General features: G+C 40.0%; 1 protein-coding gene across 1 annotated transcript in view; it reads right to left on the bottom strand.

Annotated features, from left to right (window-relative positions):
- The window catches only part of LOC125347779 (zinc finger protein 809-like), a gene marked incomplete at its 3' end in the record, with an annotated part of 99,042 nt that extends 83,379 nt beyond the window's left edge, over window positions 1–15,663 (bottom strand). The window contains exons 1-4 of the mRNA XM_048340739.1: window positions 15,651–15,663; window positions 15,214–15,272; window positions 4,955–5,081; window positions 4,150–4,239 (exon numbers count right to left, since the gene is read on the bottom strand). Coding sequence (XP_048196696.1) covers window positions 4,150–4,239; window positions 4,955–5,081; window positions 15,214–15,272; window positions 15,651–15,663 — 289 coding nt within the window. The remainder of the gene's footprint in view (window positions 1–4,149; window positions 4,240–4,954; window positions 5,082–15,213; window positions 15,273–15,650) is intronic.
- Between the last annotated feature and the right edge of the window lie 1,045 nt (window positions 15,664–16,708).

The raw sequence follows: 16,708 nt of genomic DNA, 5'->3' as shown, positions 1-16,708 counted from the left end.
ACAAAAACAGGCTCCGGATGAAAGGATGGAGCAAGATCTTCCAAGCAAACATACCTTTCAAAATGGCAGGGGTAGCCATCCTGATTTCAGACAAGCTGGACTTCTCATTAAAATCAACTCAAAAAGACAAAGAAGGGCACTACATTTTAATACAAGGAAAAATCCAGAATCAAGACATCACCGTGATAAATTTATACTCACCGAACAAGAGGCCCTACATATGTCAAATAAATTCTCATAGAACTACAGAACAAGATAGACCCAAACACAATCATAGTGGGAGACTTTAATACTCCACTCTCTCCAAGAGACAGATCCAACACACAGAGGTAAGGGAGCTGAAGACTTAAGTAACACCATATTCCAAATGGATCTGACAGATCTGTACAGTCTTTCACCCCACTGAGACCCAATACACATTCTTCTCAGCAGCCCATGGAACATACTCCAAAACAGATCATGTCATAGCCCACAAAAAAAACCTCATCAAATACAAGAGTACTGACGTCATCCCATGTATAATATGTGATTACAGTGGAATCAAGGTAACCCTCAATAACAAAGGATACCACAGAGGCTATACAAATACTTGGAGGCTAAACCCCACACTGTTATCTAACACTTGGGTCACAGACGAAACTAAGGATGAAATTAACAAATTTATAAGCCACAACGACAATGAAAATACATCACAAAGAAACCTATGGGATACAGCGAAGGCAGTGCTGAGGGGCAAGATCATCGCCCTCAGCACTCACATTAAAAGAATGGAATCAGAGCAGGTGAATAAGCTCAAGATGAAACTAAAACATCTGGAGAAACAAGAAATAAGTGTAAAATGACTAAGAGGAGAGAGATCACAAAGATTAAAGAAGAGATAAATCTGAATGAAAATAGAAAGACCATTCAACAAATAAATACAACTAAAAGCTGTTTCTTTGATAACATAAATAAAATTGACAGACCCCTTGCAAGACTTACAATAAAAAGAAGAGAAGAGACTCATATCCGTAAGATCAGAGACTACACCGGAAAAATTACAACAAGTACACACGATATTCAAAAAATCATAAGGAACTATTTCCAGAACCTATACTCACTAAAGAACAATAATTTTACAGAAATGGATCGATACTTAGAGAAGTATAAACTGCCCAAAATGAATCAAGAAGAAATAAATCAACTAAATAAACCAATAATTTACAGTGAGATACAGGGGGGAATCAAGAGCCTCCCAACAAAGAAAAGCCCAGGCCCGGATGGATTCACCAATGAATTCTATAAAACATTTAGTGAGGAGCTAATAGCAATACCCCTCAAACTCTTCCGCGAAATAGAAACAGAGGGAGAAATCCCAAACTCATTCTATGAAGCTAATATTATACTCATCCGCAAACCAGGCAAAGACCCAACAACAAAAAAAGAACCACAAACTAATATCACTAATGAACACAGCAAAAAAGTTCCTCATTAAAATATTAGCTAACAGAATCCAGAAACTGATCCAGAAAATTATACGTCATAATAAAGTAGGCTTCATCCACAGACACAAGGATGGTTCAACATCCATAAATCTATTAATGTAATTCACCACATTAACAGAGCTAAAAACCAAGAATCACATTGTTATCTCAGTGGATGTCCAAAAAGCCTTTGACAAAATACAAAATCCATACTTGTTAAAAGCTCTGGAGAGAACAGGAATAGATGGAACATTCTTGAAAACAATAAAAGCCATATACAACAGACCAACTGATAATATCGTATTAAATGGGCAGAAACTAAAACCATTCCCCCTAAACTCAGAAACAAGACAAGGATGCCCACTCTCCACACATCTTTTCAACATAGTTCTGGAATCCCTAGCCATAGCAATAAGGCAAGATGAGTGCATAAAAGGGATCCACATCGGGGAAGAAGAAATCAAACTATCCCTATTTGCAGATTACATGATCTTATATCTGAAGGACCCAAGAATCTCAGTCCCCAAACTCCTACACCTAATAAACCATTTTGGCAAAGTAGCAGGATACAAAAATCAATCCACAAAAGTCAGCAGGTTTACTGTACACCAACAATGTACAAGCAGAAAAGGAGATTATGGAAATAATACCATTTACAGTAGCTAAAAAAAGAATAAATTACCTAGGGATAAACCTAACTAAAGAAGTGAAGGACCTATTTAATGAGAACTATGAAACTCTAAAAAGGGAAATCAAAGAGGACACAAGGAGATGGAAAGACCGCCCATGCTCATGGTAGGCAGAATCAATATAGTGAAAATAGAAATACTGTTCAAATTGTTATATAAATTCAATGCAATCCCCAACAAGATCCCAGCTACATTCTTCACTGAAATAGAGAAAGCAACCCATAAATTCATATGGATCAGCAAAAGACCTAGAATAGCCAAAGCAATTCTAGGCAAAAAAAAAAGCAGTGCAGGAGGTATCACAATATCAGACTTCAAACTCTATTATAGAGCCATCATAACAAAAACAGCCCGGTATTGGTATAAAAACAGATCTGAAGACCAATGGAATAGAATAGAAGCCCCAGAAATAAAGTCGCACTCTTACAGTCCGCTGATATTCAACAATGGAAAAAACATAGCCTCTTCAACTACTGGTGCTGGGAAAACTGAGCAGCCATATGTAGAAAACTCAAAGTAGACCCAAGCCTATCACCATGCACCAAGATCAACTCAAAATGGATCAAGGACCTCAACATCAGACCTGAATCCTTGAAACTACTGAAAGACAGAGTAGGAAAGATGCTAGAACTTATAGGCACAGAAAGGAACTTCCTGAATAGAGTCCCAGGGGCACAACAGATAGGGGAGAGTCTCAACAAATGGGACTACTACAAAATAAAAATTTTTTTTCAGCTAAAGACATAGCCACCAAAGTAGAAAGACAGCCAACCATATGGGAAAGGATCTTTACCAGCACAGCAATAGACAAAGGTCTAATATCCATCATCTACACAGAACTCAAAAAACTAAGCCCCTCCAAGCAGAGTAAACCAATTAAGAAATGGGCAAAGGAGCTAAAGAGACACTTCACAAGAGAAGAGATAAAAATGGCAAAGAAACACATGAGGAAATGTTCAACATCCCTGGCAGAAAAGGAAATGCAAATAAAAACAACCCTGAGATACCACCTCACTCCAGTTAGAATGGCCTATACTCTGAACTCAGGCAACAACAAATACTGGAGTGGATGCAGGGAAAGAGGAACCCTTCCCCACTGTTGGTGGGAGTGCACTTTGGAGAACAGTATGAAGGTTCCTCAAAAAGCTCAACACAGACCTACCTTATGACCCAGCCAAACCACTCCTAGGCATCTATCCTGAACAGGTCTCAGGATATAAAAAAGACATCTGCACTTCCATGTTTATCGCTGTACAATTCACAATAGCCAAAATATAGAAACAACCCAGATGCCCCTCTACAGATGAATGGATCCAAAAAATGTGGTACCTATACACAATGGAATACTACATAGCGATTAGAAATGATGAAATATTAGTATATGCAGGGAAATGGACAGAACGTAAACAGATAGTGTTGAGTGAGACAAGGCTAGAACACAGAAAACAAAGGGGCATGATCTCCTTGATATATGACTGTAAAGGTGGGTGGAGGGGGAGACAGTAGAGACCAGGTCTGAGAAACAAAAAACTTCTTGTCAAATGGTATTGCCCACACTTTTCAGTCAGCGACATTACATTATGTACCTAAAACCAAACAAGGTCTAAAGTAGATCTCTCAGTGTATCACAATAGTGCAAAAGCTATGTATGAATGATCATATAAGACAAGGATAAGCAAACTCTATTGTTGAAGTTATATTTAAAGTTCTAGGTGAATTTCCTTTGGTGTATACCACGTGGCTACTGTATATGTTTTTGGTACACTGTGTACTGTATATATGGCTACCTGATCTGGGGAAGGGAAAGAAAAACAAGGATGTAAGATATCACAAGAAAGGTACACACTGCCCTAATATGTAATTGTACCCCTTTTGCACAACACCTTGTCAACAAAATTTAATAAATAAATAAATTAAAAAACAAAACAAACAAAAAAAAGTGAACTTACCACCTGAGCTCTGTCTCCAACAGCACTGTGTAGGATGCATTCACTCACCTTGGAAATTCTTGCCTGAGGCTTCTCCCATCCATGTTTCTATACCTTCCTCCAGCTTGATAATCAACTTGGGTTTAGAAACACAGTGCCCTGTAACGAAGAAACAGTGGAGAACTATTGTTCATGCTGATTTTGGACATCTGTGCTATAATGATCTCAGACATTCTAATACACAGGTTACTCCAAACTCTACTTTCTCATTTCTCAATAGCTTCATGGTTGACTTTGCATAGAAATACAAGGTTTGGATTTTTTTTTCTCAGTGTTTTCCCATGAACTCAAGGAATGGCCAAGTCCCCTGAGCTCTTTTGGTAAAGGCCAGAGTTCTACCACTTTCAATGGATTTTTAATTGAAGAAAGGATTCTCCTGAAGAATCTTCTGATATGGCTGGTTTGGATTTCCATACCTAGGATTACAGGTATGAAGAGAAGTGCCACGTAAAAGCTTTAGATTTTAAATGCACACTTTCAATTACTGATTTCTACTGATTGAGTAGAAATATACATTCTACTCTAGATTATATATGGATCTATCACAATGCCCACAAGTTTCATAAGAAACTCCTCTGGTAATAGATCATGTCTCAGAACTGTTGCCTAACTGGTGCTACCTTGACTTCTTGAAGAATGGGAATAAAATTGCCTCTGGAGTAATATAATCAAGGGGAGGATTTTCTTGGAAAGATGAACTACTTCCCATAGTCTGTAATCTTATACCTAAATAGCATTGGGCCTTTGATAAACACTCATAGATCTACTAAAAACAAAGCACTTGACCCTGTAAATTAATGTATCTTTTGCTCACCCAAGGACACCAAGTTGCTGTAGGTCTCCAGCATTACATCCCTATACAAGGTCCTCTGAGCAATGTCCAGGTCCTGCCACTCCTCCCAGCTGAAGTCGATAGCCACATCTTCAAAGGACACGGGCTTCTGTAATGGCACATTTTCATCAAGAAATTAGCCTTGAGTCAGGAGAAGACCAAGTCTGGAATTTTATTCTTCTACAAATGTGCTTTTCTTACATAATATTTTGGGGCTTGCTCAGTTATCTATAAAGTAGAAAGAAGAAATATAATAGTAGTAATACTTGGCTCTATATTAACTAGATAATTAGAAATACAATAACAAATACACAATGCCCCTATTACATCAGGATATTTCTCTTCGCTAGCACCAGAAACAGGATGAACATTCTCAGGTGCTACTAATCTGACATGACAATATTAAGTATAAGTAGATGCTTGGAATAGTATGTGTGTTATTTTGATAAAGTTTACTAAATATCAGCATAACAATTTTTCTGCAGGTTTCACTTCTTCTGAAGCACCATGCTTCAGAGTAAGGGTGGCCTTTTTTCTATACATAAATATCTGGTTACTTCTTTATTAGGATAATGGTCAAACTACCAGTGGAGTTAAGAGCTAATTCATAATAGGTGTTTGAAAGGAATATATGAGCCCTTGAATATTTGTGAATGCCACAGATTGTACCAAGCATAGAATCAAGATACTTGCAGAAAAACAACACCTGTATTAATAGACAACTTTGAACAAAATATTTTTCTATGAATACTAATGTAAAACCCTTGAATGGCTAGGACTATGGCTTGGTATGGCACTGTGGTCCAAATGGTACAGTGCTGGTCTTGAGCAAGAGCACCTCTGGTACAGTGCCAGGCACTGAGTTCAAGCCCCAGGACAATGAAGTCAGAACAAAAAATAGAGAACATGGGTACAAAATAACAGTGAAAGCAGAGGATAAAACAAGTACTTGGAGAATGACTTCACAACAACTTCTCATAATCAAAATCACAATGAAATAACTACTTTATACATGTCAACCAACAACCAACAACCCCTAAAATCTAGTAAGTTCTGGGAAGGATGTGAAAATAGTGTGATCTTTGGTGCACATCTGCCAGGAATGTAAAACAATCAAAGATGGTATAGACAACCATAAAGTGAATTAAACATAGAAACACACTGCCATATGACCCAGGACTTCTTTTTCTAGGTTTCTATACAACAGAAGTAAAGCAAGGACTATAACAACTATTTGGAGAAACACTTCACAATTACTCACCAACAAAAGATAGCAACACATTAAACATCAGATAAATGCATTGAAAAGAAAATATTACTACACATTACAGCAGGAATGATTCTTGAATAAATCACCTTAAGTAAAATATACCAATTAGAAAGGAACAGCCATGGCATAATGTCTCTTCTTGCGTTTTCCAAGATCAACATACTCATAGGCCAAAAAGAATGATGGTTCTGGAGACTGGGACAGAGAGGAACAGGAGCTGAATATTCAATGAGTCTACTGCTTCTCACATGGAAGATGAGAAATACTCTAGATGGATGGCAGACATGGGAGCCCAAAATGAAGCAACGTGTACTCTCAGTAAATGGTATAGTTATGAATGCTTAATGCAGCCAAACAGGATTGATGTGTAGAAAGATGGCAGAATGAAATACAGCCTGTTTCAAGTAAAACAAACAAAATGAAGCCGTCATAGGATTTAACTAATGTGCTTTTGAAAAAAACACAACTCTAAATTTTAACGCATTTCTATTGGAAATGTACACTAACAAGAACTATATGGACAGTACTTCAAGTATCTTCAGCTCGATCACTCAACAATGTGCTCAATTCTTCCTCACATCCAAAAACCTAGAAACAGGACTGGGATGTGGCTCAGTGGTAGACTGTTTGCCTGGCATGCACAAAGCCCTTGGTTTGATTCCTCAGGACCATATAAGCAGAAAAAGCCAAAAGGGATGCTGTAGCTCAAGTGGTAGACTGCGAGCCTAGAGCCTAGAAAGGCTCAGGTACAGGGCTCAGGGACTGATCGAGGCACAGTAAAATAAATAAATAAACAAATCTACAGACAAACTGAAGCAAATCTGTACTCAACTTAGAATGTAACATTTTGTAAGCCACAAAATCTACAATATATCTTTTTCTTACTTAGGAACGTTTTGCTGAAGCTGAATCTACTTTTCCATTTTCAATCTTGGATACCCATTACGTTCAAAAAATGGTACGTAGAATAAGGTGAGAGAGGCCGGGAATATGGCCTAGTAGTAGAGTGCTTGACTCGCATACATGAAGCCCTAGGTTCTTTTCCTCAGCACCACCTATATAGAAAAAGCTAGAAGTGACACTGGGGCTCAAGTGCTAGGGTGCTGGCCTTGAGAAAAAAGAAGCCTGGGAGAGTGCTCAGGCCCTGAGTCTAAGCCCCAGGACTGGCAAAAACCAAGTAAAAAACAAAAGAAATGTACTCACTACCTTACATACGAAAGTGTATGCCCTCTGTACATCACTTTGACAAGAAATAATTTAATTAATTGAAAAAAATTAAACAAAAACAAAAACAACACCTAGAACTCTGGCCCAAGAATGTTATCCTACTCCAGGTACAAAGGAGGCTGAAGTCTGGAAGCCAGACTGGGCAGAAAACTCAAATTAACTAGTTAATAAAAAGGTGGCAGGCATGGTTCAGGTGAAAGTTTCATGTAAAAGAAAAACCACAAAGCAGTCATGGGATTTAACTGATGAGCTTTTGAAGAAATACAACTGTAAAGTCTACTGCTTTTCCTATTGGAAATGGGCACCAACAAGAAAAATGTTCTCAGAATACTTGAAATACCTATGGCTTACTCAGTCCTGTGAAACATTTGAAGGTTTTTGTGACTGCTCTGTTTAAGTCACTCCAGTAAAGCTTCATTAAAACAGGTTAATATTATTATTGAGGATGTGATTTCTGATTAGTTGCCAGAAAACCTCACTTTCCCAGAGAAGTGACTTCCTGGGGGTGATTGAATCCCATAACAGTTGTGAGCACTTTTTCCTCACATAAAAAAAACAAACAAACCCTGGAGGGTTGGAAATGGGGATCAATGCTTCCTTGGCATGCATGAATCCCTGGGTTCCATCCCTCAGCACCACATGAACAGACAAAAGCTGACATGGTGCAGTGGCTCAAGTGCTAGCCTTGAAAACAGAGAGGCTCAGAGACAGAGCCCAAGCATTGAGTTCAAACTAAAGGACTGGCAAAGCAAATAAACAAAATTCTTTAAAGTATGAGACCAATCGAAGCAAATATGCACATGATGTAGACAGAATGTAAGAGTTTTATCAGCTGCAAAATGTAAAATGCATCGTTGTCTTATTTAGATACATTTTACTCAAGCTGAATCTACTTTTCCATTTTAAACCTGGGACCTCCATTAAGTTCTTAAAATGGAATGTAAAACTGGGTGAAAACCAAAACAACTCACCTGACATCCGTCCATTCTGTTCCTATTGGCAATGAACAGAAGATTCTGGAAGCAAAGCTGGGAAAAAAGGCAATGAGGTAGTCAGCAAAGGAACTATTGGGAATTTGCCCCACATTTTCCTGCTCTATACTTGTTAGAAACTGCAACCTACTCTTCCAAGCCATCTATAACCACCTGCATGTGCTTTTTGCCTTTATAAACCCAAGATCAGGGCTGGGACTATGGTTTAGTGGTTTACTGCTCCCCTTGCATGCATGAAGCCCTGGGTTCCATTCCTTGGCACCACATAAAAAGAAAGAGCCCGAAATGGAGCTTTGGCTCAAGTGGTAGAGTGCTAGCCTTAAGCAAAAACGAAGAGAGGGACAGTGCTCAGCCATGGAGTCCAAGCCCCAGGATTGGCAAAAAAAAAAAAAAAGAAAGAAAAAGAAAGAAAAGAAAAGAAAACATCTTGTGAACTGTTCAGGGTCACAGTTTTAGCTCCCTAGTCTGCAGCATGTTTCTGGACGGTCAGCTTCTGTGCTTGTAATAAAGCTTGAATTCTCCTGACTTTTTCATGTGCTCGACCCACTTTTCCTAGGGCCCTGTAACATCTTTGGGTGGGGATTACTCCCTCCGACCCTCTCCACAGAACAGGGACAAAATGAGTAACCCTAGCTAAACCTTCAATAATGTGGTATCTTCAAATAAAACCACCTTGGGAAAGGTGCATTGCCTTAAGATTACTCTTCTTATTTTTCTTTTAAGGCCAAAACACAGTCAGACTTTCTGAACTGACAGAAGAAAAAAAAAAGTTAGAGCTAGCATCAGTACATCCTTTCCTAGGACATTTAGGATGAGTTTGAAAGATCACATTCTAGGAATGATAGTGGGAACAGGAGGCTCACTAAATTGAAAGGAAGACAGTTACAGTATTATTACATGCATATTTGTAGTTGTGGATCTTACCTTTACCCCAAACTACAACCTCATTGAATTTCCAGGCTCTGGTTTATTAGTCAACCTCAACTCTATCCCTAAAAATTAGTCTGCACCTTCTAACACCAAGTGATTGAGAGTGTTACAGGATCTAGAACCTCATGAATCTTGTGCAAAGTAGACCTGACTCTTGCGTACGACAAGGAAACCTAAATAGATCATTTCCTTCCCATCCTTTTCACCCTCTACTTTTTTGGGCTTGCCAGACATCACAAGATCTCTTCCTTCAGCAGGGACATGCCTATCACAGGATGCCTTCCTTCCAACACCGATAGGCTTCATTCTATAAACACACATCCATCACACAGTACTCCAATATACCGTGTGGAATAGTCTCTAGAAAGAAACCTGGGTGAAGATAAAGCAGGTCCGCTATGAAGGCTAAGAAAGCACGAGGAGACCAGAAAAACAACACAGGAGCAACCACCCAGAACCCGAATACAAAACTGCAATATGACAAGCCCCAGGGCCCGCGCACACTTCACGGTGTCACTACCACTGTCGCCATGCTCCCTGTCCCGCAGGGCAAAGTGAACGCCATCACCTGGGTGCTAAGCAGAACGTCAGTGGGGGAGTGTGCGCGCTCAGCTCCCTGCTCCCCCCGCACCGGACAACACCCAACCTGCTTTCAGAACTCCGGCGGCCAGGTTCTGCCTCCTCCGATGCGCGGGCTAACTGAGGCGCCCACTGGGGAAGCCCAACTGAAGGAGCCTGCGGAGGGCAGACTCCGGTCCCGAGCCCGGCCTGCCCTTCTTACCGGACATCTTCCCTCCCTGGGATCACTTAGGGTCACAGTTCCATGGCCCACTGAACACAGGCTGGGGCCTCACTCGGTGGCTCCAAACTTGGGAATACAAAGGCGTACTTCACCGCACTTCCCAGAAGTGGGAGAGAAAGGAACCGGAATTTAAAGCCTAGAAACAACCTCTGTGGGCGGGAAGGCGCATGCTCATGCTCACTAGGAGCCCAGTTAGGCACTTCCTCCGGGTTTGTGCTCAGTGGACTACAGTTCCCACAATGCCGTCTGCACCCTAGGGGAAGTTGGCCTTATGTAGGCATTGGAGCCAGCTTAACCCTTGGTCATAAGAGCACATAGATACTGCCACACCTTGGGCAGTTAAGGGTCAAATAGCTGACATTTTACAAGAGATGCTCTCTGATTCTGAGACGGTGCCTTAGTTATGACTTGCAGGGTAGTATTCGTCATAGCAGAATCTAGAGAGAGACTTTTTTTTTTTTCATTTTGCCAGTCATGGGACTTGAACTCGTCTTAGGTACTGTGCCTGGCTTCGTTTTCTCATGCCTAGCATTCTACCACGTGAGCCATAACACCACTTCTGGCTTTTGCTATAAATGTGTTCCCGAGTAATCAAACCAGGGCTTCAAGCATGCTACCCAAGCCACCTACCTCTAGGCAAAAGTCTTGTTCCTCAAAACAAGACTTTTACTAGTCCTGTCTTTTGTAGTATCATTACATATTTTAAAAGGGACAACATTCAGGTTTAATGCATTGGACAGTAAACTTCCATTACATGTGTTTTATGTGACATATTCCAATCAGAGCACTCTGAATAACAAAATAAGGAGATTCCTCCACCTGCATTCAGGTGTCCCAGGTGTGTTCTCTCACAGAGCCACTCCTGACCTTTTCTGTTTATGTGGTGCTGGGGAAAGGACACCCAGGGCTTCCTGTATGCTAGGCACACACTCTACCACTAAGCCACATTCCCAGCCCCCTAAGATATATTTAATAGAGTTAATTCTCCAGTTCTTAGTGCAACAAACAACACACAACTGGAATAAAGTAAAATGGAAGTTGGCCATGGTATTCAGTTAGACACTTCAATTGTTTTAATTTGTCCAAAAGTTTAATATAGTTCTTTTTGAAGAAAATGTGCCAAGAATTTCTGGCATCACAACTTGAAGAAATCAAATCAGAATTACTTTTGAGTGAGTGCACACACATGGCTGTAGGTATTAAAGATATCAGGCTAATAAGTGCCCCTATCTAACATGTCATGTGTGGCTGCTGCCATAGTGATTGCCTTTATGGGAACTCAGGAAGGAGATGATCGCTGGCACCTGTCCCTGTGATGGTCTGTTTCCTTTCTGTGCTTCTTTGCAGCATCTGAATCATCACCAAATGTGCTCTGAGGTGGAAAGTGGCATATTTTTCTCTTATGGCTGTGTCTATTTGAATATTTCAAGGCATCTGTAGTGTGCCTGGCCTAATGTGGGGGGAAGCTTAATTGTGGTGACTTTGAAGGTGCTCACTATGCCTATGGGACAGGTTCAGGACCTCGAAGTGCATGTTCCCAACCAACAACACCCGTTGACATGTCTTCTAGGACTGAGTGATCTAGACCACGAGTGATTTCAGGATCTTAACTGACTTGCTTTCTCTGTCTTATACCACTTCTTACACAGCTTTTGGAAGCCTTCTGTCTCTCTTCAGGTTCCTTTTTGTCCATCTTTTCACTGATGGAGGCTGGGGACTTCTCTTCTTCCACTCCTTTTCTAGGTGACAGTGGCTTGGAAGCTGGTGACAAGCTTCCAAGCTGAACAGTGCCAGTGTCCCATCATAATTCAGTCCTTTGCTTTTTGTCTGGGCTTTCTTTATGGCTCCTCTTCTCTCCTTCCTGTCCTAGTAATTCATAGTGTGATTATTTACTTTTATAGAGCCAAAGTGTCTCTATGTAGATTTTCTGAATATCTTCTTTATAGAAACAAAAGAAGAAACCAACAGACAGACAAACAGACAGAGAGAGGGAGAGAAAGAGAGAGCGAGCGAGCGAGCAAGAGAGAGAGAGAGAGGGAGAGAGAGAGAGAGAGAGAGAAGGAGGATGGATTCTAGCTGGAAAGGAACACAATATTGTTCCATAGACTTTTCAGGTAATTAGAGGCATTGTATAATAGGGTTTCATTATGTTCCATTTTTAAATTTCAAAAGGCATAATAATGATTTTTTTCCTAGTCCTGAGCAGTGTCCTGGCTTCTTTTTTGCTCAAGGCTAGCACTATACCACTTGAGCCAGAGAGCCACTTCTAGCTTTTTCTATATATATGGGGCTGAGAAATCGAGCACAAGGCTTCATGTATATGAGGCAAGTTCCCTGCAACTAGGCCATATTCCCATCCCCAACAGTAATCTCATTAGTGTGTGTCACATAGAAATACATATCCTCTAGCATCCTCTGCTAAGCCTTGACAAATTTGTGTTTGGTATTGTAATGGTGTCCGAATAAGGAGAATCCTCCACCCCTCCAAAAGTCCACCACTGAGAGACAGTCTCAAGTACAACGATAGTTTTATTGGGGAAGTAAAAAGCAGAATACCAGGCAGGGCCGCAGCGCAGACTTGGAGGCTGGGGAGAAGCACCCTGGGCCGGGCTCAGGGTCAGATTATAAAGGCAAATACCACATGGTCAAGCCACGTCACACTCAGGGGGCCAAGGAGGTTACAACACTTATAGAGAAACTGCATAGACATGTCAGGTCACAGGCAGGTGGCCAATGGAGTTACAGTCTGCCTCATAGCAAATATTTGAACCGACCTATCGTTTTATTTAGAATTGGTGTATGAATTTGGCAGGTACCCACACGATGCAGGCGGGGGTAAGGCTGCTCCTTCCTGAAAGGGCACAGGTTGCTGGGTTGCTTTACCATTTCTAGCTCCTAACAAGTACCATGAACAGACCTGACTGGCTGGCTTTAACTCATGCTCCTATTTGTCAGGCCAAGCTCTTGAGTGCCAGAGATGATTTAGAAGTATTTTAAATGAAGTGTCATCAATTTCTAGGACATCTAAAATGATTCATCAAAAAATGGTATTCCTTGTCTATACATAAAATTTCTAGTTACTTCCTTATTAAAGTAACAGCCAAATTACCTGTGTTGTTAAGAGCTAATACATAATACGTGTTTGAAAAGAATATACGAGCCTTTGCATATTTGTAAATGCCACAGATTGTACCAAATGTAGAATCAAGATTCTTGCAGGAGTTAAACAAACTGTCGATTTTCTATGTAAAACACTTTGCATGACTGGGTCTATGGCTTGGAGTGGCACTGCGGTTCAAATGGTAGAGTGCTAGTCTTGCGCAAGAGAAGCTCCGGTACAGAACCAGACCCTGAGTTCAAGCCCCCAGTTTGCCAGCAAAGAAGACAGAAAATGGAAAAAATAAAAGATTAGTACCCAACAACGGTGAAAGCAGGGGCTAAAACAAACACTTGGAGAATCACTTCACAACAACTTCTCACAATCAAACTCACAATGAAATAACTATTTTATACATGTCAGTATGTGCATATTTTAAATAAAAACCCAACAACCCCTAAAATCTAGTAAGTTCTGGAAAGGATCTGAAAATAGTGTGATCTTTGGGGCACATCTGCCAGGAATGTAAAACATCAAAGATGGTGTAGATAATCATAAAGTGAATTAAACTTAGAAACACATGGGCATATAACTGACCACTTCTTTTTCTAGGTATCTATACAAAAGAACTAAAGCAAGGACTTTAACAACTATTTGGAGAAATACTTCACAATTACTCACTAAAAAAAGATAGGGACACACAAAACAATAGATAAATGCATTGAAAAGGAAGAAAATATTACTACATATTACAGCAGGGATGAATCTTGAACACAATCAGCTAAATAAAATATAGCAATGAGAAAGGAACATCATGGTATGATGTCTCTTCTTGAGTTTCCAAGGATCAACAAACTCATAGGCCAAAAAGAATGATGGTTCTGGAGACTGAGATAGAGAGGAACAGGAGCTGCATATTCAGTGATTCTACAGTTTCACACATGTAAGATGAGAAATGTTCAAGGTGCATGGAAAGATGGGAGCCCAAAATAAAGCAACATGTACTCTCAGTAAATGGTATAGTTGAGAATGTTTAAGGAGCCAGAAAGGATTGATGTGTAGAAAGACGACAGAATGAAATATGGCCTAAGTTTCAAGTAAAACACAAACCATGAAGCAGACATGGGATTTAACTAATGTGCTTTTTAAGAAAACACAACTCTAAAGGCTAACACATTTTTATTGGAAGTGTACAGTAACAAGAACTATATGGACAGTAGTTTAAATACCTTGGGCTGAATCTTCTAACAGTTTGACCCCTTTTTCCTCACATCCCAAAACCTACAAATAGGACTAAGATGTGGCTCAGCGGTGGACTACTTGCCTAGCTGGATGAAACCCTGGGTTTAATTCCTTAGGACTATATAAACAGAAAAGGCCAGAAGTGGTGCTGTGGCTCAAGTGGTAGAGTGCTACCTTTGAGCACAGGGAAGCTCAGGGACACAGCTCAGGCATTGACTTAGGCACAGTAAAGTAAAGTAAATAAGTATACAAATAAACCTAGAGAAAATGTGAAGCAAATCTGTACTCAGCATAGAATGTAAGATTTTCTAAGCTACGAAGTATAAAATATAACTTTGTCCTATTTAGGAACATTTTGCTGAAGCTGAATCTCATTTTTCATTTTCAGACTTGAACACCCATTAAGTTCATTAAATGCCATGTAAAATAAAGTGAGAGGAGCTTGGAATATGGCCTAGTAATAGAGTGCTGTCCTCACATACATGAAGCCCTAAGTTCTTTGCCTCAGCACCACATTTATAGAACAATCCAGAAGTGGCACTGTGGCTCAAGTGCAAGAATGATGGTCTTGAGCAAAAAGAAGCCCAGGACAATGCTCAGGCCCTCAGTCCAAGCCCCAGGACTGGAAAAAACAACAACAAAAAGAAAACAAAATAAAGCTTGAATCCAAAAGCAACTCACCAGAGATCCATCCATTCTTTGTTGCTGTTGACAATGAACAGAAGATTCTGGGGGCAAGGCTGGGAGAAAAGGAAAATGAAGTTGTGACAAAAACAACTATGCAAATTTTTTTCCGAGCTTTTCCTGCTCAAAACAATAATGCAATCTTAAGGGAGAAGAATCTTTTATGTTTCAAGTAGAGCATTAAAATCTGCAATAAAAACAAATCCAAGTGCATTACTTGGTAGATAGATATTATACAAGCAGCTCATTTTGATGTTGATTACACAAAGAATTGGTAAAAACTATAGACGGTGTCAGCACAGGTTTGAAAAGGCCTTATTGCACATCTTCCTAAACACAGTCCTCTGAAGAACCTTGGCTTTCCTTCAGGGTGGGGGAGTACATGGCCTAATAAAGGGGCAGCATATAATAATGTTCATAGGAGTGACACAAACCTGAATGAACCATCCTCACTCAAGCAACACAATGATTAAAGCCTCATTTTACTGAAACAATAGCAATGCAAGATATGAACCTAAGTACATCCCAAAATAGAGATGCCTGTGACACACAGATTGTGACACATGATTGCAGTCAGTCAAAAGGAATAAGTTACAAATGTTCTGCCATCATAATTTAGGGAGATCAGAGAAAGCCGAGAGTGAAGATAAAACCACAGTGCATTTCATCTCATCATGGTAATGAGGCCCATTCAATATATGTCTTTATATGTTAAAGTTCTCTTGCTTTAAAAAAAAAAAAGCAGTATAAGTCTATTTGAAAAGAAGAACATGCTATAATTTATCCTTTTGTGTATGTTGAATGTAAAGTTCTTCCTCTGAGTATCTCCTTAGATTTTTTTTTTTTGCCAGTCATGGGGCTTGAACTCAGGGACTGATCACTGTATCTGGCGTCTTTCTGCCCAAGTCCAGCACTCTACCACTTGAAGCACAGCACCACTTCTGGCTTTGCCTATATGTGGTGGTGAGGAATCAAACCAAGGGCTTCATGTATTCCCGGCAAGCACTTTACCTCTAGGCCATATTCCCAGCCCTCCTCCTTACATTTTAAGTGCACAAATATGCATCAATTGAAACACAAATCTTGATTCATATCTCACACAGGAAATCTCTTTCTAAGGAAAGAGGGAAGCACAAAGTACAGCATCAAGTACAGAGAGTTTCCCTGACGATGTCAAGTGCACACTACTGCAGTCTCTGCTCCATCATCTCTGGCCTTGTCTCTCTCTTGCCTTTGTAGGAAGTGGACAGTGTCATGGGCCAAAGACAAATGCTTTATAAGAATATGTGACCAAGACTTAGAGAGTATGAGAGGGAAGCATCATTGGGTTTACAATATAAGTCCAATAAAAAAGAGTAGAGTAACTTTCAGATTGGAATGCAATAAAAGATAATATAGTAGATATAAAAGTAGATAAAATATATTATATATAATAGATAATATATGTAAACTAGTGGAATCTCCCAGAAACTTCAGACTACAGTTTGATGGA

Source organism: Perognathus longimembris, chromosome 3 (assembly GCF_023159225.1).
Source record: "Perognathus longimembris pacificus isolate PPM17 chromosome 3, ASM2315922v1, whole genome shotgun sequence".
NCBI lineage: Eukaryota > Metazoa > Chordata > Mammalia > Rodentia > Heteromyidae > Perognathus > Perognathus longimembris.
The sequence above is the reverse complement of the archived record's forward strand: the minus strand, read 5'-3'. Positions and strand labels throughout refer to the sequence as shown.